General features: G+C 44.7%; 2 protein-coding genes across 6 annotated transcripts in view; one reads left to right on the forward strand and one right to left on the reverse strand.

The window, feature by feature from the left end:
- Window positions 1-12: 12 nt before the first annotated feature.
- Window positions 13-12,476, forward strand: GTF3A (general transcription factor IIIA; the record flags this gene model as incomplete). Its single annotated transcript, XM_023621335.2, has 9 exons — window positions 13-393; window positions 2,619-2,719; window positions 6,798-6,894; window positions 7,242-7,330; window positions 8,394-8,467; window positions 9,935-10,015; window positions 10,598-10,827; window positions 11,904-11,963; window positions 12,213-12,476. Coding segments are annotated over 9 exons (1,299 nt in total), but the record flags the coding sequence as incomplete, so codon positions are not given.
- Window positions 12,424-23,378, reverse strand: part of MTIF3 (mitochondrial translational initiation factor 3) — a 14,721-nt gene continuing 3,766 nt past the window's right edge. For 2 of the 5 annotated variants that reach the window (XM_001915024.6, XM_023621439.2), the window contains exons 2-7: window positions 22,793-23,083; window positions 22,518-22,619; window positions 21,008-21,075; window positions 16,597-17,060; window positions 13,951-14,108; window positions 12,424-12,675 (exon numbers count right to left, since the gene is read on the reverse strand). In XM_001915024.6, the coding sequence (XP_001915059.3) occupies window positions 12,478-12,675; window positions 13,951-14,108; window positions 16,597-17,059 (819 nt within the window). In that variant the 5' untranslated portion in view covers window position 17,060; window positions 21,008-21,075; window positions 22,518-22,619; window positions 22,793-23,083 and the 3' untranslated portion in view covers window positions 12,424-12,477. The remainder of the gene's footprint in view (window positions 12,676-13,950; window positions 14,109-16,596; window positions 17,061-21,007; window positions 21,076-22,517; window positions 22,620-22,792; window positions 23,084-23,378) is intronic. The other 3 variants (XM_014731979.3, XM_023621440.2, XM_014731980.3) reach the window with 2 other exon arrangements.

Here is a 23,378-nt window from a genome sequence, read left to right on the forward strand (position 1 = left end):
GAGCATGCGCGAACGCGCCGCCGGCGTGGGCGGGGCCTGCTGTCCGCGCGCAGGCGCACCACTCCCGCCCGCAGGCCCGCGCCCCCGGAAGTGCGGCGGAGTCACGCGCGCGGTCAGCCCGGGGGGTTGGCGCCGGGCCGGGCGTCGGCCGCGCGCAGCCGCTTGGTCCACGTGGCTGCGCACCAGGCCCCCAGCGCCCTGGAGCCGCCGGCCTCGGTTGCCGAGGCGGTGTCATCCCTGACCATCGTCGACGCGTTCACCGCGGCCGGCGAGAGCCCCGCGGCGGCGGCCCCCGCGCTCCCCAGGAGGTTCATCTGCTCCTTCCCCGACTGCAGCGCCAGTTACAACAAGGCCTGGAAGCTCGACGCGCACCTGTGCAAACACACGGGGGAGGTAACGAGGCCGCAGAGGGGCGTGGCGGCCAGGCCCAGGGACGAGGGACGCGGTGGCCGGCCCGGTGGGCGCTGCCCAAGCGGCCTGGCGACAGCGCGTGGGTGCGCAGGGCCGGCTGTGCAGAATGTGTTCAGCTTTGGCACCTTGGCCCGCGGAAGCGAACCAGCTGTGCCTTAGGTTAGGGAAGGAACATGAACAGGTAGACCAGAAGTTCTAGGACCGAGCTCTCCGCGCTGTGGGCTTATTAAGAACCGCCCCCCCCCCCCCCCCCCTTTGATCTTGAGTCTTGGCCAGTCACCACCTCCCCATCATCTGTAAATACGTGCACGGTTGAAAACCGCCCCCACAACAGACACCTGTCTTAAGCACCGGCCTCCGGGAACTGGAATGGGAGATAACTCCTAAGTACTGGAGGTTTTGCAGGCAGCGTGCGTTTATTCTTTCCTAATTCGGTACCATCCCAGCACTGGAGAGAGCGAGCAGTGAACAGGGAAGGCTTCTGCTGTCGCCAGCCTCTCGCTTTAAGGGGGACAAACGAACGAATAAGTAGGACTGAGTCGCAGTGAGGCGAGGGCTGCGGCGACTGGTCAGGAACAGCGTTTTTTGACTGGAATGACAAGGGAAGGATCCAGCCATGCAACATTTGAGGGACACACAGTCTGGTCAGAGAGAGCTGCGGATGGAGCCTGTGGTCCTGGGGTGGAGGGCAGGCCCGTGTCATGGGCTAGGGGACCACAGGGCAGGAGGCCTGAGAAGCAGGCCTAGAGGGGTCATTTGTAGGCCAGGGTATGCAAGAGTTTGGGTTTTATTTTGAGGGCAATAGGAAGCCTTTGGAAGATGGCAGGTGAGGAAAGGGAGGCTCAGGGAGGCTAAGGAATCTGCCCAGTTTCCCAGATTTGGCAGAGCCTGGCTTTGTGCTGCCTCGGCTGAAGGCCTTAGTTCTTAAACCAGGGCCCGGCAGTCCCTGCCTTTGCTTCTCCCACCTGCCTCACTTACAGGCCACTCCTCCCTGTGTCTTCATGGTTCCCATCCTCCTTGCCCTCTGCAGCATTTGAAGGCTGACCATTTACTCCTTGGGACCTTTTCCTCTTTCTCTTCCACCCTTTTCGTTGGCTTCTCTTCTGCCCTCTGCTTTGTCCACCCTGCCCGGTCCTCTCTTGGTGGTCTGCCCCGGGGCCTGGCTTCACTTGTGACATCCATCATGCTCTGCCTCCGTGTCCTTCCTCTTGCCCATTCTCTCCTCCACACTTTGGGCTCTGTAATCAGTGTTCAAATTAGAGCTCACCTTTCCTTTTAGACTTGTGTGCTGTATTTTGGATATTGGCATTACCAGCTTCCTTCATACAGGCTGGAAAACTCGGAGTCATCTTTGTTGTCCCAAATCTCACACGTTAATTTGACAAATATTTATTGAGCCTACTTCATGGCGAGCTGTGAAAAGTTCTGTGGATCTGCTCTGGTCATGTACCTCGTCTGTCTTCCTGTCCTCTTGCTTTGCTACTAGTACTTGCATCTGAGGCCTTGGTACCTCCCTCCTGGACTGTCGTGGTGGTATGTTTTCCATAGTTAAATAGACACAACTGGTTATTTGAGGGGTGTGTTTTGGCTTTTCCTATAGGTTCAGAATGGAGTCCCCTCCTGCCGACTCCTGGCTCGCAGGTGTGGTTGTGATTAGGGCTGTGAGCTGTTTGCCCGGGCACCTGTGAGCTCTTTCAGGTGTGAAACATTGTCGTGTAGCTGTGCCAGGCATTTTCTTAGCACAGATGCTGGGCTTGTCCAGGATGAGACAGAACCTGCACGTTCCTCTGCTCTAGCCTTTGAATGGATAAAAACAGGCCGCGGTGGAGATCTGTGCAGACAGGTCATGCTAGTGGCAGACAAGCCATCTTTAAGGGAGTTGCTGCTGCAGTCTCAGGTCAGGAGCAGGTGAACAGTGCTGTACGGTCACTGTGAAGGCTGCCTGCTTATTTCATATGCTGTTCATAGAACAAAATCTGCTGCGGTGGCTTTGTGAGAAGTTGTGGCATTTGTGTTGTGTAACTTCACACAGGAAAGCGTTACCTGGGCATGGTGTAGCAGGTGCTGCACGCTTTGTGAGTAGAAACCATCTCTGGAGACAGAGTCCGTGGCTTTGCCTACTAGACATTTTAGGCCTGAAAATAATACCAGAGCTACTAACTAGGGCAGAATTGATGTGCTTTTTTTCTTTCTTTCCTGCCTGCTAGAGACCATTTGTCTGTGACCATGAAGGGTGTGGCAAAGCCTTTGTCAGGGACTACCATCTGAGCCGCCACATCCTGATTCACACTGGAGAAAAGCCATTTGTGTAAGTAGTCAACTGTTTAAGGCCTTCGAAGTGGTTGTTTGGCAAATAGACCTGGTGAGAACGTTGATTGTTCACCCACGAGGTCAAGAACGTTAAGCTTCTTTGCTTTGCATCTTCTGATGTAAGAGGAGACTAAGTTTTGAATGTGTGGAAGAGAGGGGTTTTGTGGGTCATGTGTGTGATAACTTCAGGAGTGAGTAAATCTGAAGTTCTCTTGAGTTCCCACCCTCTCATCTCCCTGCAAAATGTATACTAGATGGGAAAGCAGCCCTGAAAAACACGTAATTCAGACTAGATGGAAAATGGTTCCCTGACGTACTCTTGGCTCCACATTGTCAGGGTCTTCGTAAACTGACAAGCTGCTGGGATAAGAGAGAAGCATGAAGTAGAGCTTTTAATGGTTTATCTTGTATTTCTTCAAATTAGGCCTCTGTACCTCTGTCATACCAGTTTTAATTTTAGTCTTCTTGGAGTTACTGATTATTTCTGAGAGGATAGAGGTATAGCTTTTCTTTTAAAGCTATGGATTTTAGGGGGCCAGCCCCCTGGCCGAGTGGTTAAGTCCATGCGCTCCACTTCAGCAGCCCAGGGTTTCATCAGTTCAGATCCTGGGCACGGACCTAGCACCGCTCATCAAGCCATGCTGAGGCGGCGTCCCACATAGCACAACCAGAAGGACCTACAACTCGAATACACAGTACATAGAGCACAACTATGTACTGGGGGGCTTTGGGGAGAAGAAGAAAAGAAGAAAGAAAAAAGGTTGGCAACAAATGTTAGCACAAGTGCCACTCTTAAAGAAAAAAAAAGCAGTGGCTTCAAATTTAGGGGGCATCAGAATCACCTGGAAAGCTTCTTAAAACAGTGCTGACCCACCACAGAGTTTCTGGTTCAGGAGGTCTGGGGTGGGGCCTGAGAATTTGCATTTCTAGCACATTCCCAGGTGCTGGTGAAAATGTTCCATGAAAACAGTTAGTTTTCACTGAAAAAAACAAAATAAATGTAATAGCTGTCCAGAGCTGTATGCGGGAGACTGTGTCAGAAAACAGCTGTGTGGCAGGTTTTGCAGATGCTGGAATTTGGTAGCATAGTTTTGTTGCATGAGACAATTCCTTGAGCAGTAAGCTTTTCTAACGGCCTGAGTTGATTTCTTTTAGTTTTAAGAGGATGATGGATGTGAAGTGTCTCCTGTCTCCCTAAGGTCCAGGCAGTGTGAGGAAGGTGGGTTCTCGACACAGGATTGCCTTCACTGTGGTTTGCCGCATGGAGAGCCATCTCCTCTCCGGCTGAGCACGTGTGGCCCGCGGGAGTGGGGCAGAGTCCCGAGGACGGCCGTGTCTTCACTTCAGTCCCAGTTCAAGCAGCCAGTGTGTTGTCAAAATAAATGACCCTGAGGGAAGCTTCATTTATTTCAAAGTACAGTTCAACTAGATTAGCAAGGAGTAAGCGTGGTCTGGAAAATAGGGCTGGAGGTTTCGCTTTGGGGAGTTTATTCTACAGCTAGACTTGTGCCTGAATTAAATGTCTGTACCAGGTTCTGTGCACCACGACCTGTAGAAGTAGAAGACGGCTACCTTTTTGTGTGTGAAAAGGAGGGGAGGGGGAGACAGGATGAACCTGTATTTATATTTTCTTCTATTTGTGTAAAGAAACCCTAAAAGTTACATAACAGAACTGAAAATGTTGTCACCTGTCTTGGGAGTGGTGGGGAGGGCTGGGTGGGACGGGGCAGATGTGGAAGGAGTCGTGGCTGTGTCCCTTTTTATGCTTTTTGGTTTCTGAGCTGAGTAACTGTACCCTATTTAAAAAACAGAATCTTAAAGAAAGCATGGGTCTGGGTGCAGATGCACTGGATGGATTAGAAAGGCGATGGTTATTCCCGCTGGAACCGGACAAGCGTGTGGTAATCTCCTCCGGCTCGCTCGCTCGCCCAGACCTCTCCCTTTAGCTCTGGATCTCCGTTGTCCAGCTGCTTGCTGGACAGTATCACGTGGTTGCCTCTCTGGCTTCTTAAATTCCACGTGCCCGAAACCCCTCACCGTCCAACCTGGGCTCCGCTTTCCCTGTGGTCCTCTCGTCCCTTGTTCTTGTCAGGTGGCGTTGCTGTCATCCAGTGACCCACAGTGAAGAAGAGCAGCTCCCGTGGATGCTTCATTCTTTCCCACCCTCTACAGCAAACAGGTCACCAGGTGTTGCTACTTACCCCTCAGATCCCTCTCCCCTGCTCCAGCTGCCACTGTCTCAGTCAGGCGCTGCCCTCCTCCGTGAGGAATGGAAGTGTTTTCTCTGCCCCCCGACTGGCGCTCTCCCTCAGTACCCTCCAGGGGGCTTCCGTCCCTAAAACCCCGCAGTGCTTGTAAGCACCGCTTACACAACAAAGTCCGGGTTCTTAGGACGTCACAGAGATGACCTTTGTGATTTGACCTTTCTGTGCTCTTGCCCCATTTGCTTGACTCTCACACATGGAATTGTGGTCCAGCCATGCTTAACTGAGCAGCAGCCCCCCGCACCCCCGACTTTGCCAGGGTCTTTCATGTCCCGTGCCTGCTGTTTGGTCCCTGTCAGGACTTTTCCTGGCCCTGTCCTCCTGCCCCACGCTTGGGTTAGATGGCTGTGTCAGGATTGAAGTCAAGAGTGACAGAAAACCCAGCCCAATGGAGGCTTAAACAGGAGAGTCTCTTTCTCTTGCGTACGTGAAATGCAGAAGTGAGAGGTAGATGGTCAAGGGGTGCTGCACAGTCCTCAGGCCCCGGGCTCCTTCTAACCCGTCTCTGCCATCCTCATCTTGGGGCTTTAGCATTGTGGTCCGGGATGCCTGGTGGAGCTCTGGTTGTTGCATAAGCATTCTAGCCACCAGAATGGAGGAAGGGGGCAAAAGAAGTATGCCCCCTTTTTAGACACTGCCGGGGGGGGAGGTGATCAGGATGGACCAGAAACTTAGCCTTGTGGCCACCCCTAATTGGAAAAAGCTCTATTTCTGTTGGCTGTGTATCCAGCTAAAACTCCGAGTTCTGTTCCTGAGGTCAAAAACCACACCTGCTGCTACTTGTAGCAATCTCTGCCACAGTGCTCCTCTCGTGGGCTTCCAGGGGCCTCTGGCAGATCTCCCACTGTCACTGTGCGCCTCTGTCCTTCTGCCTGTCCCTGAGGATAGCACAGTGCCTGATAGGAGTATTCAGTGAATGGCAGCTAAGATCAGGGCTTGTAAGGAAGTCCTGCTTCGTCCATCAGGCTTATGAAAACTCATCACAAAAAGAGCACATATTTAAAAAAAAAAACACAGGGCTGGCCCCGTGGCCGAGTGGTTAAGTTCGTGTGCTCCGCTGCGGCGGCCCAGGGTTTCGCCAGTTCGGATCCTGGGCATGGACATGGCACCACTTGTCAGGCCACATTGAGGCGGCATCCCATATGCTACAACTAGAAGGACCTGCAATTAAGATATACAGCTATGTGCCGAGGGGATTTGGGGAGATAAAGCAGAAAAAAATAAATAAATAAAAATTAAAAAAATAAAAACACAGCGTCACAAAGAATTTAGATAATTTGAGGCCAAGATACAGAAACGCTCCTTAAGGGGAACTAGAATGGCTTGGTGATGTGCCAGAGGCATCGTGGTTTATGGTTCTGTTCTCAATATCTGTTGTTACCTCTAATGATGAGCTGAAACTAGTTTTTTTGAGGTCTTTTGGAAATGCAGGTTATAGTGACATTTCAAGCAAAATTAAGGTTATCAGATTCCAAACTGAGAACTTACTTAAATACGCCTGAAGCTTAAGCAAGCTTTGGTTTTTGGGCCCTACTGTTTCTCCTCTTCCCCCTGCCCGGTGTGGAGGGGAGGTCTGCCACAGTGTGCTTGATTTCAGAAGCCTAACGTGAAAATGCACCTCGTCATGTTATGTGATGAAACCACGTCAGAGTTAAGAGGCCTCCATGGTATGGCTTCACACTTTGGAATGTGTTAACGACTATTTTATACTGTACTTTGAAATAATTAGCTTTCATAAAGTAGGAGGATATACACATCTTAAAACGCTTCTTCCCTTGGTTTACTGCTTTGATTTTATATACTTTCTTACAGTTGTGCAGCTAGTGGCTGTGATCAAAAATTCAACACAAAGTCAAACTTGAGGAAACATTTTGAGCGCAAACATGAAAATCAGCAGAAGCAGTATGTAGTAAGTATGAATGATTTTATATGCTTAAATTCTATTTGTATGCTATCGCCTATGTTTCTAAGATTTTCATCATCCAAATTTTGTCAGTGACGCTAGCTATCATAATAATGGTTTATTTTGAAAGCATTTTTTTTTGCTAACTCAGGTACGTTATCGGCAGGCTACCTCCAATGAAACATTTTTGCTCTTTCAAATGTGTTTCTCTTTAAAGCTTCCTGACAGAGTTTTATAGTAACTAAACGGTGAAAGTAGCAACTATGTAACATCCACAATATTTTTATCCTGAAAGGATTCTGTTATGAACTGTCTTTGATTTTTCTCAAGACTAACACACCTCTACCAAACAGTGCAGTTTTGAAGGTTGTGAGAAGACCTTTAGGAAGCATCAGCAGCTGAAAATCCATCAGTGCCAGCACACCAACGAACCGCTGTTTAAGTAGGTATTTTACGTGGGGGAAAATCGCTTACATTTCAGGCGAGAATCAGATCGAAAAGCAAAGGTTGGATACAAATGTTCTGAAGCAGTTTCTTAATCAACATTTTTCTTTTAACATGTACAGTATATACCCATTTACATATTGGGGCATTTTAAAAGTTTAATTTTGCTGTTGTTTCTCTAAAAGAAATATTTAATGTTTCAGAATAATTTGTGAGATTAGTATAATTGTGGTTAAGCTTGAAGGGAGGGCTAAGAAGTGACTTGACTGTTTAGAGCATGTTCAATGATAGGAAATGTCATTATGAAGACACTGAGTATTCCTTTCCTACAGAACAAAAGTGAGTGAGCTTAGCCTGCATTAGAGAGGGTTTCGTGGGGAACATGAAAGGGCAGCTGGACATGCTGGAACAGACTTGCCAAGGGCATCGAGGAGCCTGACTGCCTGCTCGAAGGTGGTCTTGAAGAGTGCTGGGTGGCTGGCCAGGGCCGCCTCCTGCTACACAGGACGCCTCGCCCTGGGAGTTGCTGCAGGGCCTGCGCCTGGCCTTGCTTGCAGGTCTGCCACTTCTGCTTGTCTGCTGACGCCTAACACAGCAGTGGCGTGTGCTCTCTATTGCTCACAGAGGCGGCTGCACCTGCTGCTGTGCTTTTCATGCTGTCCCAGAGCAGCAGCATTAGAAAAACTAGACACAGACGATTCAGGGTGGCTTAGTGGTTTAGCTAAGCCATCTATTTTTAGCCATGAAAACAGTCTATTTTTAGAAGTATAAAGATGAAAACATGGTTATCACTTATGTTAATAAGTTATCATTTATTAACATAAATTGCTTATGTTAATTTGATCACATAAGCAAAAAGAAAGTAATGACCTTTTTCTCTCAGTTTGTTTTGCCCCAAGGTTGGTCAAGTAAGTTGAATTTCACGTCTGATCAGGTCTAAATTTTAAATCTCCTTTTTTTGACTGGTTTGCTTGTGGGAGAAAAGGACAGAGTAATGTTTACCGCGAGTGGAGTTCCCCGTGACAGTGGACGGGCTAATTCTCCACCTGTTCTTAACCCAGGTGTACCCATGAAGGATGTGGAAAGCACTTCGCTTCTCCCAGCGGGCTCAAACGGCACGGGAAGGTCCATGAGGGTACGTATGGACCTGCTTTGTGACGCTCACTCTCAGCGAGACACCAGCATGGGGTGTATTTGGTTCTTCGACCCGCTCGGTGCCTTCTGCCCTAGTCCGTGGTCATACTGAGAAACTCGGAACTTTGCAGGCAGGGGCACCGCTCTGCTTATTCGGGTTTATACTCTTTTTTTTTTTTTCAAAGATTTTATTTTTTCCCTTTTTCTCCCCAAAGCCCCCCTGGTACATAGTTGTATATTCTTCGTTGTGTGTCCTTCTAGTTGTGGCACGTGGGATGCTGCCTCAGCGTGGTTCGATGAGCAGTGCCATGTCCGCACCCAGGATCCGAACCAACGGAACACTGGGCCGCCTGCAGTGGAGCGCGCGAACTTAACCACTCGGCCACGGGGCCGGCCCCGGGTTTATACTCTTGAGCAGAGAGGCACTGTTTGCTGTCGCTTCTTCCCCTATCTGTTGTTGTCGTTCAGAGTTAATGTTCTGTTGTTTACAGTGAGTGCCTGGCTGTGCTTTATACTTAGGAATGTGTTGGTTCTCCAGCCAAGGTTTTGCTTTTTCACACTTGTTTCTAACCTCTTCTCTTTACCACCTGGGCCGTTCTTTTCCTTGTTGGCCTTCGAAGGGCTTGGATAAGAGTTTGAGGTTTTCACAGTAATCAGATTGCAACTTTTTTCAAAAAGACTTCATTAAACTAACTACTTGAATCTATTATCTGTTTCCATGAGGGATTTTTGATAATTCCAATTTCCAAATCCCTAGGATTTCTGAGATTTTTTTATTATTATTATTTAACAAGAGATTAGTAGCTGAGAGTGAGGAGCAGCCTCACTCTTTTTAGTTTCTAACTGGTATTTAGTTAGGTGAAACTCAGGTTGGCTGTCACACTGATTAATCCAACTCTGGTGCTTTGCACAGTGCCTGTTTGTGTGGAGTGTTTTTTCCTGGGTTCTTCTGGTTTTTTCTTCATAAGCTGTACCCTGCTGCTTTTTTGCAGCAGGACTCTTACTGGATGGTAGGACTCGAGGGAGCCAGGGGGTGGGCACATAACTACTGAGATAGAGTGTTGGTGGTTTGCCAGGGACAAAGGACCACATAACTCTTTTTCTGAGGAAAAAAAGAGCAAGCAGAAAGCAGAGCAGGGAGAGGGGCTGTGAGCATGAGCCGTGGAGCGGGGCGTCAGAGCAGCTGGGGGTGCGTGTGCAGGATGCCCCCTGACAGAAGAGCCGGAAGGGGAGGGCACCTTCCTGTGCAGTCTGTGAAAGTAAAAGCCTGTAGGAAGTACCTTCATGCAAGTGTTTGGTTTTACTGTAAAGTAAGCTTTTCTGAGATTTTGTTCCCACCTCTTGAGACTAACAGAATACTCTTGGGAAGTAGGTGAAAAATTATAGAGGCATGTAAGTTTCCTTTCTAATAACCATTGATGTTTACACTGAATATTCACAAAAGGCAATGCAACAATTTTTTTAATAGGTTATATATGTCAAAAAGAATGTTCCTTTGTGGCAAAAACATGGACAGACCTTCTGAAACATGTGAGAGAAGCCCATCAAGGTAAGGCAGTTGTGAATGGGATGGTGTCACTATTTGTCCCTAGAGAACTGAGCTCATGCTTTTAAAGAGTGAAATATTAAAAATGTGCTCTAAAATAATCGTTTCTATAGTATGTCTTGTGAAATGCTGGGTACCTCAGCTGTCTGACACGTGAGCAGAGATCTGTGGTCCCAAGGTCAGAAGAGCTCTGCCGGGTCCCATCTGCTGTGGACACCAGGCGTTCTTAAAGGCTCTGGCAAGTGAGGAGTCTCAGTCGGTGCTGGTGTTCTGAGGGACAGTCTGGGAAAAGTGCCTGTGGACTGGACCACAAGGAGCGAGGCGGGTCTGTTTAATTCTCTCTCCTTGTCCACAGCCACCTGCTCCTTAGCAATGGAACAGTGACTTTATGTGATATAAGAACTTGTGAAAATTGAGACCAACTGTCAAGCAATAAAAACTGGAGTTAGTTTGCTCTGAAATTTCTGATTTATGATAATCACAAGGTTTTTGGCATCAAATACATTACTTATACACTCAATATTAATTTTTTCTATATGGTAATACCTGGAGAGAGTGGCTAAATTTGTTTTTCTACTCCCCCAGAGGAGATAAGATGTGAAGTATGCCAGAAAACATTTAAACGCAAAGATTATCTGAAGCAACATATGAAAACTCATGCCCCAGAGAGGGATGTGTGTCGATGTCCAAGAGAAGGCTGTGATAGAACCTACACAACTGTGTTTAATCTCCAGAGCCATATTCTCTCTTTTCATGAGGAAAGGCGCCCGTTTACATGTGAACATGCTGGCTGTGGCAAGACGTTTGCAATGAAGGTGAGCACTCACCCTCACAGGTGCCGTCCTTTAGGTCTGTGGCTTTCCAGCTGGGTGTCTAGGAGCCCTGGATTCCAGGATGGTGGCCCAGGGCCTGCACATGGGGAAGGCTGGGGGAGCATGGCTCTAGACCGGTCGTCCACTCTGCTTTAGCAGGAGTGGTTCTTAGCTCAAGCCTGCAAAACCACCAGATTGACCTATGCCAGTGGTTCTCAAAGCGTGGCCCTGCACCAGGAGCATCAGCATCACCTAGGAACTTGCTAGAGAGCATATCCGCAGGCCTCACTCTAGACCTGCTGAGTCAGACACTGTGGGGGTGGGGCCCAGTAATTTGTTTTAACAAACCCTCCAGGTGATTCTTCTATAGGCTAATTTGAGAACCAGTGGCCTGTGGTACCACATGCTTTTTATTGGAGTCTGCTGATATTTTGGGTGTCCTTTTAGACTGCCATCATTAAGGACTGAGAAGGGAAGGGGGCAGCAAGGACACGAGGGACCATACAACTCCGGGGATTTGGTCTAGATCTTGGTGTGATTCGAATTGGTAAGAACATGACGCTAAGTGGAGGGACCCATGCAGTTTCGCAGACTCTCACTCGAGTTGGTGCTCCTACAAGCGCTTACCATGGATTATAATAAAGGCTGAGGAGGGAGATGCTGGCTCAGCAGAGGTCCAAACCGTTGGAAAATAACTTCAGCATTATCATCAAGCACAGCAAGACTTTGTCAGAATTTCCACTGGTTTTGGGGAATGCTGTTGATACATTCAAAGAACCTCCTTCAGCTTGGAATAGTTATTCAGAACTCGCTCCCCACGCCCCCTTTCTTATGCCAGAACTAAGAAGCCGTGGGTAATTGAGACTGGATGAATTCCTAAGCTGGGTCCTGGGAGAGGTGGGGATCGAGGTCCACGATTTGAGGAATTCTACTCTGGTGGGGGAATCCTTTTAGGTAGAGGTCAGATCCCTCAACAGAACATAACAGAAGTCTGACAGTTTAAGTAACTCACGGAGTTTCATTTTAATAGACACCAAATGGTAATGTCTCTATAACTTTTTGTCTTTCCTTCATTGTAGCAAAGTCTCACTAGGCATGCCGTTGTGCATGACCCTGACAAGAAGAAAATGAAGCTCAAAGTAAGTTGAGACAACTTAGGCTTTCTGTTAACTTAAAAACATAGATTGCTTAAGCCAGATGCAATCTACTTAGTATATTTTCAACTGCGTATTACTGTGTGCGTCTGCGCTACTACTGACAGTGACCGTATGCACTTCACTTCCTCATAAAGGGATGCTGGGTACCTGTCAGGGCGTACACCTATTGGAAAGTCAGTTCACATAGGTTTGATTTTGAATTCTAACCATCTGTTTTCCTTGTTTCCAAAGGTAAAACCTTCTCGTGAAAAGCGGAGTTTGGCCTCTCGTCTCAGTGGATATATCCCTCCTAAAAAGAAACAAGAACAAGGCGTCTCTCTGCCGACAAACGGAGAGTCACTGCGCTGCCCTCCAGACCAGGTGCCCCTGACTGCCGCAGTGCTCGCCCTCAGCCAGAGAGCAGCTTGCTTTGTTTAAAAGGACTACACATCAGCCAGCTCAGTTATTTTTTCTTGGCAGCACATTTTTCTTTATTAAAATTACTGATGCAGAACATCTAATTCTCTATTCTATTTTCTCTGTTCAGAGTGTCTCCTTTCTGGGTCCCTTGAGTTTCTCTATATGCATCCTCTTCCTTTTTGCTCAAATGACGAAGCACACACATTACAGCTTTTCCTCCTTTAACAGACTGTGGCCTGGATGAGAAGGTAGCTATTCCAGGCATAGTCTGGAGTATGTGATTAAATATCTCCTCCTAATAAAGAGAAAAGAGCCAAAGATTAATTTAAAACCAATGTCTTTGAACAGGGCCTTTAAGGAGGCAAGTAAGGTTAAATGAAGTCAAAAGGCTGGGGCCCTAATTTAATATGACTAATGTCCTTATAAAAAGAGGGAGAGACACCAGGGATGTGTACCCACAGAGAAAAGGTCCCAGGAGGGAACAGGGAGAAGGCGGCCATCTGCCACCGGAGAAATCAAACCTGGGACACTTAGATCTTCAACTTCCAGCCTTCAGACTGTGAGACAATAAATTTCTGTTGCTCAAGCCAAAAAAAAACCCAAAAAAACAAAAAACCAATGTCTTTGACTCTTTCTGGTGTTAATGCTCTAATATCCATACAACCATCATTCTTGAATTGCTGCTACTTAAGTGATTAGCTTATCAAATCATACATATGTGGTTAAGCTGATTGAAACCTATACGATAATCAGGCAGTTACACAAATTCCATGTAACTAAACTAACGCAGTAAAGGCGTGATAGTTTTAAATCTCCACTCTGTCATGGCACTGAGGGGCTATGTTTGGCCCCAGACTACCCCCTCAAAAAAGTACTACAAAGCAGTGGGTTTGGGCCCTGGCAGAGTACTTCCCCACATCCCCAAAATTTGTTAGCCCAGTGCAGTTCCCACCACTCACTAACACAGAATCACCTGGGGCGATCGGAAAACTGCAGACACCTGGTTCTAGAGACGCTGGGTCGGCTGCGCTGAGACCTAGGCCTACGTGATTCGAACGTGGAACCAGGCTTGAAGCCACTTAGACTAATGCTGCCTTCCAGTTGCTGGTAAGTTATTGAAGTCTAAATGCATAATACATGTTCCATAAACTTATCCTGGGATTGTAAACTAATACACACTTTCCAGAAGACAACTTGACTAACACACACACACAGTGCTCCTCAGAGGCATTTAAGAAAACGAAACAAACTTTAAAAAATGAATCTATGCACTTTATAGTTTTCCTATTTAAATGTTAGATATTCTACAATTTGTAAAATAGAATGGTATATAGCCCTTAAATTATGAAGTAGAATATTTCACATGGCAAAATATTTATGCTACAATGGAAAAAGCAATGTAGATACAGTAAGCTTGCCTTTTGAAAACAAACTGGAAGGCTACCAGCACCACTGGGTGGAATTACCAGATGCTTTTCTTTGCCTTTACATTTTCCAGATTTTCTACAATTATATTTTTAGGTCAGAAAACAAAAAACACAAGCAGTTACTCATACCTGCTTTTACTTACTATTTTATTTTCTGGCTCTTCTGCATTCTTCCCTTTCTTTATAGTAATTTGAACTTTGTATTTTTTCTCAATCCATTGCTGAATCTGTTTACTCTTTGTGTCCAAATCATGTTGTCCAATGTTTGAAGAAAACGTTAGTTCCTTTGTCAGGGTCGGTCCTAGTTTGAAACAGTTAGACTTGGTGCCAGGACTATTTACTATCCACTGAACTTGATCACCCACACTTCATAAAATCTTAGCTTGCCACCGACGCCCTAATGGTCTTTTCATCTGATTTTAGTTTCACAGACGAGTAAACACTTTTTTAAACAGGAGAGACAGACATAAAGGTACCAATTTTTTACCTGACAAGTCTTTAAACATGAAATGCTTCCACTTAATGTTACTGTCATTTGAGGAAAGAACAACAAAAGAATAGTCCTTTATAAAAGGAGCAGATTTAGCTTTCTGATAATTGTCCCTATTTTTCTTTGGGATGTGCATCAGCATCTGGGAAGTGCTCTTCATCTGACTCCTTTTGCGGTGCCCTCCTAGCTACAGTGGGGTCATCAGACTGCGGCAGACAAGGGGGAGCTCGCCAGGTCCTGCATTTACTCACTCTGCCTCTGGAAAGCCTGACTGTCAGGCAGTTATCTTAAAGGGAAGGGACAGACTACTCATTAAAGGCACTGGGACAATTGAGAGTTTTCATATGTGGGAAACCCATAGAAAAGTCTCCCAAGACAGACCAACTGACTAAACGTGAAAAAATACAACTTTAAAACAGAGGAAAAAGGATATGTTTGACCTCAGGCTAGGGGAATGATTTTCTTAAGAAAAAGTTGATAATTTCCTATATCAAAAACACTTCTGGGTAATTAAAAAAAAGGGGCCAAAAAGTGAGAAATCTAACTGGGATAAGGTTTTGCATCATACAGAACAGAGAACTCTATAAATGAGGAAGAAAAGCCATGAAAGTAGAGAAAAAGGGCATATGGATAGGCCACTCAAGGGAAAGGAAACTCAAACGGTGACAGGAAATACCAGTTAGAACAGTAAGATATGGTTTCTTACCCATTGGCATGACAAAGATCACAGTCTGACAGTACCAAGTGTGGGTGAGCACACAGGGAAAGAAATTTTACACGCTACTGACATTCGCCCGATAGAATCTGGAGAACGCACAAGGAGACACTGACAGATATGCTCATTGTTCATAATCATGACAAACTGGAAACAAGCCCAATGTCTATGGAAATGGACTAACAAAACTATGGCATATTCCTATGATGAAATGTCATTTAGTAATTATAATAGCTATAGCTATTATATAAACACAGTTCTTGAAAACAACAGTGTGCCATTTATGATTTTCATGCATACAAAATCATCCTAAATACTGTTTATGAATATTTCTCTATGTAACTGGAGTTTAACACATGGACTGGATTGATACCCTGCGTGCATCAGAGTGAGCAGGGCAGGGAGGATGGAGCAGGAGAAGGGGGCACAGGGAACTTCAACTTTTCTGTAATGTTTTGTTTTATTTAAAAAGTCTGAAATATGACAATAACACTTGTTCATTTTGGATGGTGGGTAACAGGTGTTTACTATTATATTTTCTGGAGGCTTTTTAATTTCCAAAATAAATGTAATTTTTCTAAAAAAAGAGTTCTTTTATTAACAACTCCTTGCTTCCTTACAGCTCCTACTAGTTGGTCCTAGTTCTGTATCAGAACAAAATAATACCTTTAACACGTGAGCCCTTCAACTCTCTGAACACGGCAATGTGGCTTCTCCAGGCTGTTCAACGTTTTTTTCTGTGACGTAGTTTGATGTCCTTATCACCCTAGTTGGCCTCTTCTGAATATTTTTTGTTTTCCAGTCAACATCCTCGTAGTTAAATTCAGTGTTACAAAACTGAGACACAGAAAATGTGTGATTTTCTCAAGACACACAACCTCATTGTGACAGCTCTGGGACCAGTCTTCTGGCCCCTGTCCCATTGCATTTTCCTTAAAACATTTTCATAATGATCAGCCCTTATTAGGAATCATGAAAAACAAACATCTACACTTAATATCCAATTCATGGCTATAGTTTAAATGACAAGTCCTTTGTAAGCTGACTGGCAAAACATGTAAATGAGTGTTACTACGAATACTGTAACAAATACTTGGGCACGGAGATGCTCTATGAATCACTTCAGAGTTTAGAAAGTGCTTCCACGTAATTAACCAAACACCTCCACTGTAAAGATGAAAAAAATTGAGGAGGATAAATGAGTGGCCCAGGACAGGAACAAGAACTTGAATCCCTCTCTTCCGAGCCTCACTTCATTACACCCGTCAGTTACTCTGCCTGCCCTGGCCCGAGGAGACAAAGCTAAGGACAAGGGGAGAAGAGTTCCCATCATTTTGGTGGTGTTTACCTTGTTATTCCCTCATTTAACAAAGGTTTAAAGCAAGAGATGATGGACACAGGGCATCAAGGAAAAAAGAAAAAAGGAATGGAAATAAGGGAGAGATGAAAAAAAGACACTGGAAACAGAAATGAAACCATGAATTTTCCAGTTTTTCACTTCTCCACTGTCCCCAGGCACCTTGGCAAATGCCGGATTTAGCTGTGGACGTGCAGTCCTAAGGGAACAAACAGCAAAATACCCACCAGGCGTAGGTCTAGCCTTTCCGCTCGCTCTCAGCCGCAGCCGTTCTTCGTGGATCTGGATTCCCGTCATGAGCTGGTACTGCGGAGGCTCTGTGCCGGGGTTCCTTCTGACGAGCCTCAGGTCTCGCTCGTCCATGAGTCGAATCACGTTTGCTCGGTGCATGTTCCCCAAATCATTGCCCTTCTCGTCAAGTACATGAATAATTCGCTCATTAATTTTCCTCCCAATATTACTAAAAGCTGTTTCGTTCTTTTTTTTCTTTTTTCTTTCATCCTGGGTGTCTTCAACAGTACTAAAAGCTTTTGCACGAATTAGGTAGGACAGTCTTGGGGCAGAAGCAATAAGGGACAATGGTGCAGGTACTGTCTTTTGCATGATGTATTTACCAAAACATCTTCTAGTGTAATTCTTTTCAGTCTTTATGATTTGTAATGTTAACCTCTTTAGGAAAACAGCAGCCATCCTAAAAAGTAGGGAGAAAAGTTGATTAAACTCATTTATTCCTGTGGTTTGATATAGTGGTACACGGAGCGTATGTGTGAGGCTGTGGGTACTATGTCATCTGTGAAGGTTACGGATCCATGCATAGGAAATTCATACCAATAACAGAGACTATCAAGTGACCATAGTCACAGTAACTCATGGTAGCACCGTTCCCAGTACAAGTTATTGTTAGAATAAACCATATTTGCATGGTGCTTTCATTTTCCAATTTTTTCTTCCCCCAATATTATCTCATTTGACTCTATTTCCCATGGATCTTGTAGTGCCAGCCTCAAAAGTAAGTATCAGGGGCTGGCCCTGTGGCTAAGTGGTTAAGTTTGCGTACTCCGCTTTGGCAGCACGGGGTTTTGCTGGTTCGGATCCTGGGCGCGGACACAGCACCGCTCATCAGGCCATGCTGAGGTGGCATCCCACAGGCAACAACTAGAAGGACCCACAACTAAAATATACAACTGTGTACTGGAGGGATTTGGGGAGAAAAAGCAGGGGAAAAAAAAGTAAGTAACATCCTGAGGGTTTATGTAGGACAATGCAGTATATAAAATCCTTGGTGATTTATAAACACCAATTCATAAACTTTTAATATAATTAACTGCTAACAATTTATCAGTCTATCGATGGAGCACTATCACGGGAAAGGGGACTCTGCATGAAGGAGGCTGACCCACTGGACGAACCAGCTGAGACTCAGGAAGGAGATGCGCTGACAGTACTCAGAGTGCTGACCTCAGACCGTGTAGACTGCTCACAAGGTAAGGAAGGCGTCACCACCAAATGTTAACTGAGCGTTAGGCACACACCACAATGCTGGTTTTACTTCATGGTTAGAACGCTGCACTGTAAGCGGCATTTTGATGTTTCAGTCGCTTCTCTACCATAACGAGTGTCTCTCTCCTTCCGTTCACACGTTAGGTAAAGCTTAGAAATGCAGGCTGAAGGGGGGACAAGAGGACGCAGTCATCTCATCTAGGGTTTGCTGAGAAATACCAGCAAATGAAGAACTCAGAGGTGTGCCTTGTCAAAGATGAAAGAGGGTAGGATGAGGTGCCTTAAGTAGCACTCCCCAAACAACGGTCCCGGGGCCACCTGCAGGAGAATCACCTGGGGTGTTTGTTAAAACTGGAAATTCCCTACTGTCCCTAGCTTTGATCCCATCCAGCTGTACAACCCACTGATCTGCCCCTGTCACCACCCCTCATGCCCTTGTTGATGATTGATGTGAAGGGAAAAAAGGCACAGTAAATTGAATAGAAAGTGATAGAATGTGTGTCTTCTCACATCCCCCCTGACCCAGCTTGCTAATACCCACATTTATTGCTCTGGCTCCAACCTCTCCTGTGAATCCCAAACTTGTAGAGTTAAACGCCTACCCAGCCTCTCCTCTTAGATATCTGACAGTCCCCCTAAGGTTAACACGTCCAAACTGAATTCTCGACCTCCCACCCTACACTTGCTCCTCCCTCAGTCTTCCCTGTCTCATATAATGACAACACGTCCTTCCAGTTGCTCAGACCAAAAATAAGCAAAGTTATCCTTGACTCTTCTTCTCTTAGCAATTCCTCAGCAGATCCTATTGTTCAACCTCTAAAAGCATCCCGGATCCACCCACTTCTCACCTTCCCCCCTGCTGTCGCCCTGCTCCAGAAACACCATCCTCCCTCCTGGATGACGGTACTGGCCTCCGGACTGCCCTCCCTGCTCCTGCCCGTGCCCCCTGTCATTTATTACCACCTGGCACACCGTGAGCCTTTTTAAATGTGTAAGGGAGATCACGTCCCTCCACTGCTGACAACCCCCACTGGCTCCCATCTCACTCAGGGTAGAAGGCAAGCCCAGACAAGGGCCTCCAGGGCCCTCTGTGACCCAGCCCCACCCACCTCTGCCCACAGCATCTTCCCAGCTTTCTCCAGCTCACTCTGTTCCAACCTCACTGGGCTCCTTGCTGCTCCTTGTAAACACAGAAAACACCCTTCCCCAGGGTCCTTGCACCCACAAGTTCCCTTCCCTCACACAGCTGCATGGTTCACTCACTGCAGGGCTCTGCTCAGATGGGACCGCTGGGCGAGGCCTTCCTTGTGCACTCGAACAGCTCACCCCATCACCTTCAAACCCATTAACCTGCCTTTTAAAGAAAACCCCAGCCTGACATATTACATGTTTGTTTACACGTATCTTCACAATCTCTCCTCACAAGAACATAAGCTTCATGAGAAAATGCAACTGTCCGTTTTGTTCACTGCTGGGTTCCAAACACTTGGGCTGAGAGCCTGGCTCAGTATGTACGCAGTGAATGAATGCACGAGCCAAAGGAAACAGCTAGGAAGGACGTCGGTGTCCGCTGGCATTTAACCTCTGGGTCTTCAGATGCGGCATTCCCCACCAAGACACACAAATGCGGAAAGCCACGTTCTTCACATTTCTAGCTGATATTTCAAATGCCCACTGACCTCAGTGAGATCTACGGCCAGATGTTTCATCCAGAGTGAATGAGATGAGTTACTTTCTAGTCATTCACTGGCTGGGGACTCCAGCTGCAGATGCTGTAAAGGCTCTAAGCCTGGAGCGAACTGGATTTTAAATAGCTGAGATACTTACTGTTTAATAAAAAACAGTCAGATATGTGTTGGTGGAGAAAGTCCCCAAACCAAAAAGAGCAGTAAAGTCTGAAGAGACCAGAGGGGCCTTTTTCCCATTTATCACTGGAAAATAGCAGCACCAAGTCTCAAATTTCCCTCTGAGTTAGGGCGAAACGAACAGTTACGGATGACAGCTAACGTGGCCCGTGCAACGAATTATCAACACATTAACATGGAAAATAACATTCAAAAGCTAGGATTTTTTTTTAAAAGTAAGCAAACAAACTAGGCATAGAAAAAAATGAAAAGAAATTTATGAAAACTCTGGTTATTTGAGGTTGAAGACAAGTGATTTCTTTTCCTATTCTTCCTACTTATTATTTCTCAAGTTTTTCATAAGGAGGAAGTATTTTTTATAATAATAAAAAACTGTATTTATTTACAAAATAAAGACTATTTCAGAAAAATGATGTGGAGTTTTTTCAAAGCTTTGAAAACACTTTCCAAGAAGAAGAAAAGGTAAAGGGTAGAAAAATACTATAACTATGTTTTTTAAAAAAGTTATTTACCATTATGCAAATTTTAAAAAGCTTTACACCTTCTTGACTTAAACAGAAACTAAGCTTCAACAGAAGCTAAATTTTGGCTTTAGATGAACAAAGTAGAAGATATATATGTTTCTTCAAAATAAGCATTCCACAGATAAAAATATAAACCCAAAGTTAAGAAAAATCCTGTGGCTATTAAATTTGAATTGCAAATATCAACATAAATTCAAGTAATTAAAAAACTTTTTATTAGGAAAATTCTCAAATATGTACAGAAAGACTAGTGTAAGAAAGCCCTAAGCGCCCATCACTCAGCTTCCTCATTAACATCACATGGCCAAACCTGTTTCGTGTTGATGCCCCCCACCTCCCAACCATCCATGAACTATTTCAACATAAATCTGATCTTATCAGTAAAGACTTTTGTATGTCATCTCTAAGAGGGGAGATCTCTTTTATCTTTTTAATAACCACAGTAACATTATCCCAACTAATAATCACTCCTTTCTAGCATCAAACATCCAGTTGGAAGATTTTCCTGTAGTGTAATTTTGTTTGCTGATGTTTCATTTATCATTTGGTAGCATGAAGACACTCCCACTGGCCAAACGTGTGATAAGTTAAACAGTAAGGGATAATGACTGAAATTCATTTCAACACTCTGAATATGCAAAAATCTATAAAAAGGAAAGATCATTTGCTACAACTGGATGTGACTATTACCCCAACTCTTTACTGTGAAAATGAGTAATTAAAGAAAAAGAATAAAGCATTTACCCTACCTTTTTAAGAAGACATGTAATCGTCCCGAGTTGATGAAGAAAAGCTCTTCTTTAGAGGAGAATGCCAGCTAATAAATGGAGAAGAAAAGTAAAAGCAATTTATAAACCACCATTTTGCCACCGCAAATCAAATCATGGATTCAGGCAAGGATGGATGCAAATATCATGAGGTAAAAAGCTGAAGATGAACCAAGGTACTCATGTGGTGCCAAAGGGTGACCCAAAGATCACTTCCAAATTGAAACAAGAAAAACACACTCTGGGCGTCACCCTCGTAAGCAGAGGTGAGACCCAGCATCTCAGCAGGACAAGCTGACACCGCAGCGCGCCGCCTCCTGTGCTGTGGCAGGTGTCCGGTGCCTTCTGTGAAGCAGTCCTGCCTAAAAGGTTTAACCTGAACCTGCTCCACCTCCAGACTTAGCTTCCGGTGTCAAGGAACACAAGCACCAGACTTAGAGAGGAACAAATCAGATGACACCAACAGGAAACAATCTGACAAATACAGACTGCGGGACGTGACAAGCGGCTTGGCGTCTTAAAAAAAAACAGTGCCACTGGGAATAAAAAGACAGGGGAGGGAGGCTATTCTTGAATAAAAGACTAACGAGACAGAATTATAAAATGCAGTATGTTTGAAAAAAGCAACTAAAAAGACATGTTGAGATAAAGGAGAAAATGTAAATATGGATTAGATTCTTGGTGGATTAGATACTATCAGAGAAGTGTGGTTAATTTTCTTAGGTGTGAAAATGGCATTCTTAGGAAAGGAATGCTGAAGTATCTAGGGCAGAGTGTCATGACATCTGCCACTTACTTTGAAATGGTTTGGCAGAAAATAGAAATGCAGTTACCGCAAGATTTGCTGAATCCAGGTATATGGGTGGTTAGTTATTAGTCTTTCAACTTCTCTGTATGTTTAAATTTTTTTAATAATTAAAAAGTTTTTTAAAAAAAGACTCCACAGCCTACAGGAAGGAAAAAGTTCACTGGCCATGCCAGTATTATTCCAGTCTGTATAAGTTATATACTTCGCCATAATTTAATAAATTGGCATTGTGTCTTTATATATCTTTAAAAAATATCCTCTTCATTAGTTTCAAGCCTATGTCTAAGTGAAGCCTATGTCTAAGGAACTTTACAAATTTAAAATTCTGATTTTTTTGTAATGTAAATCACCTTTATTTCTCCATCTAGTTTTCATCAAACCAAAGTCTAAAAGTGTCACACCACCATAAATGGTGGTGGTTTCGGTTTGAAGCAGAACTTGTACAATTTTTTGCTAACAGTTAGAAGTTAACACGTCTCTTTTAGAGTAGTGGTTCTTAGAAACTGGAGGCCTAGCAATGTCATCTGGGGATGCTTTTTCAAAACATAAGGTGTTTCCTTGCCCCTCTCCTGTTAAGAACCACTGTATCAGGACCCCCAGAAAAAGATGACATAAGAAAGTGAGTAAGAAAACATTATACTATAAGTGGGGTCAAGCAGTTTAAGCTAGCATATCTGGGATTACCTTTAGCCTTTCGAGGTTGATGCAGAACAGGAAGCCATGTTCTCTGATGAAATGTCTTTGATACTTCAGTCAAATAAATAATAGGCTGGATGAACCAGGAGTCTAAATTAAAATAAACATGCTCATGTTCTTATCACACATTTAATCACTCATACTCCCACGACTATCCTTTCTGAGACGTCCAAAAATATTTTAAAAGCCAATTAAGTCAGTTACTTAAAATGCATAATTTTATAGTATGAGATATTCATTTCTGATTCCATGATTACTCAGACCTTTTTGAAATCATGCTGTGCTGCATGAGTCTGCATCTATTAGCAGTTTCAAACTCAACAGCTGACTCCACATTCTGGAAAGAAACACGTAATTTCTGTGTTGTTGTTCCTTATTTCCTTGAGATTGGGTCACTGAAAAATCCCGTTATCTTCCAAGGACTGGAGGCTGAACTGACAAATGTCCCAAAGCCCCTTGACGACTCTGTGCTCTATTTTCTCTCTTTTAGCAACTCCTGCTACTTTCAGTCTCATCTCTCTTCTTGGACCTCTTCAGTATCATCACTTACTTTCCTAGGACAATGTACGAAAAAATATCAATCGCATTATTCCAATGCACACAACACAGAGGAATTTTAATGTTTGACCCACGCATTCCATAAGGAATTGAAATGATTTAAATTTTAAGCCATAAAGTGGGAAATCATGAAGTAAATATGTGGCTACTTCCACATGTTGTGTATTTCAGGTGAGCTTAGAGATGTGTTCTCTACATTTTCACATTAGTCTTTGGTTGTCTAAAATGAACAATATTCTTTGAGGACAATTTTCCCCAACTATTATGAGAATGTTTAAACATACAGAAAAG

The sequence above is a fragment of the Equus caballus genome, chromosome 17 (genome assembly GCF_041296265.1).
Source record: "Equus caballus isolate H_3958 breed thoroughbred chromosome 17, TB-T2T, whole genome shotgun sequence".
Lineage (NCBI taxonomy): Eukaryota > Metazoa > Chordata > Mammalia > Perissodactyla > Equidae > Equus > Equus caballus.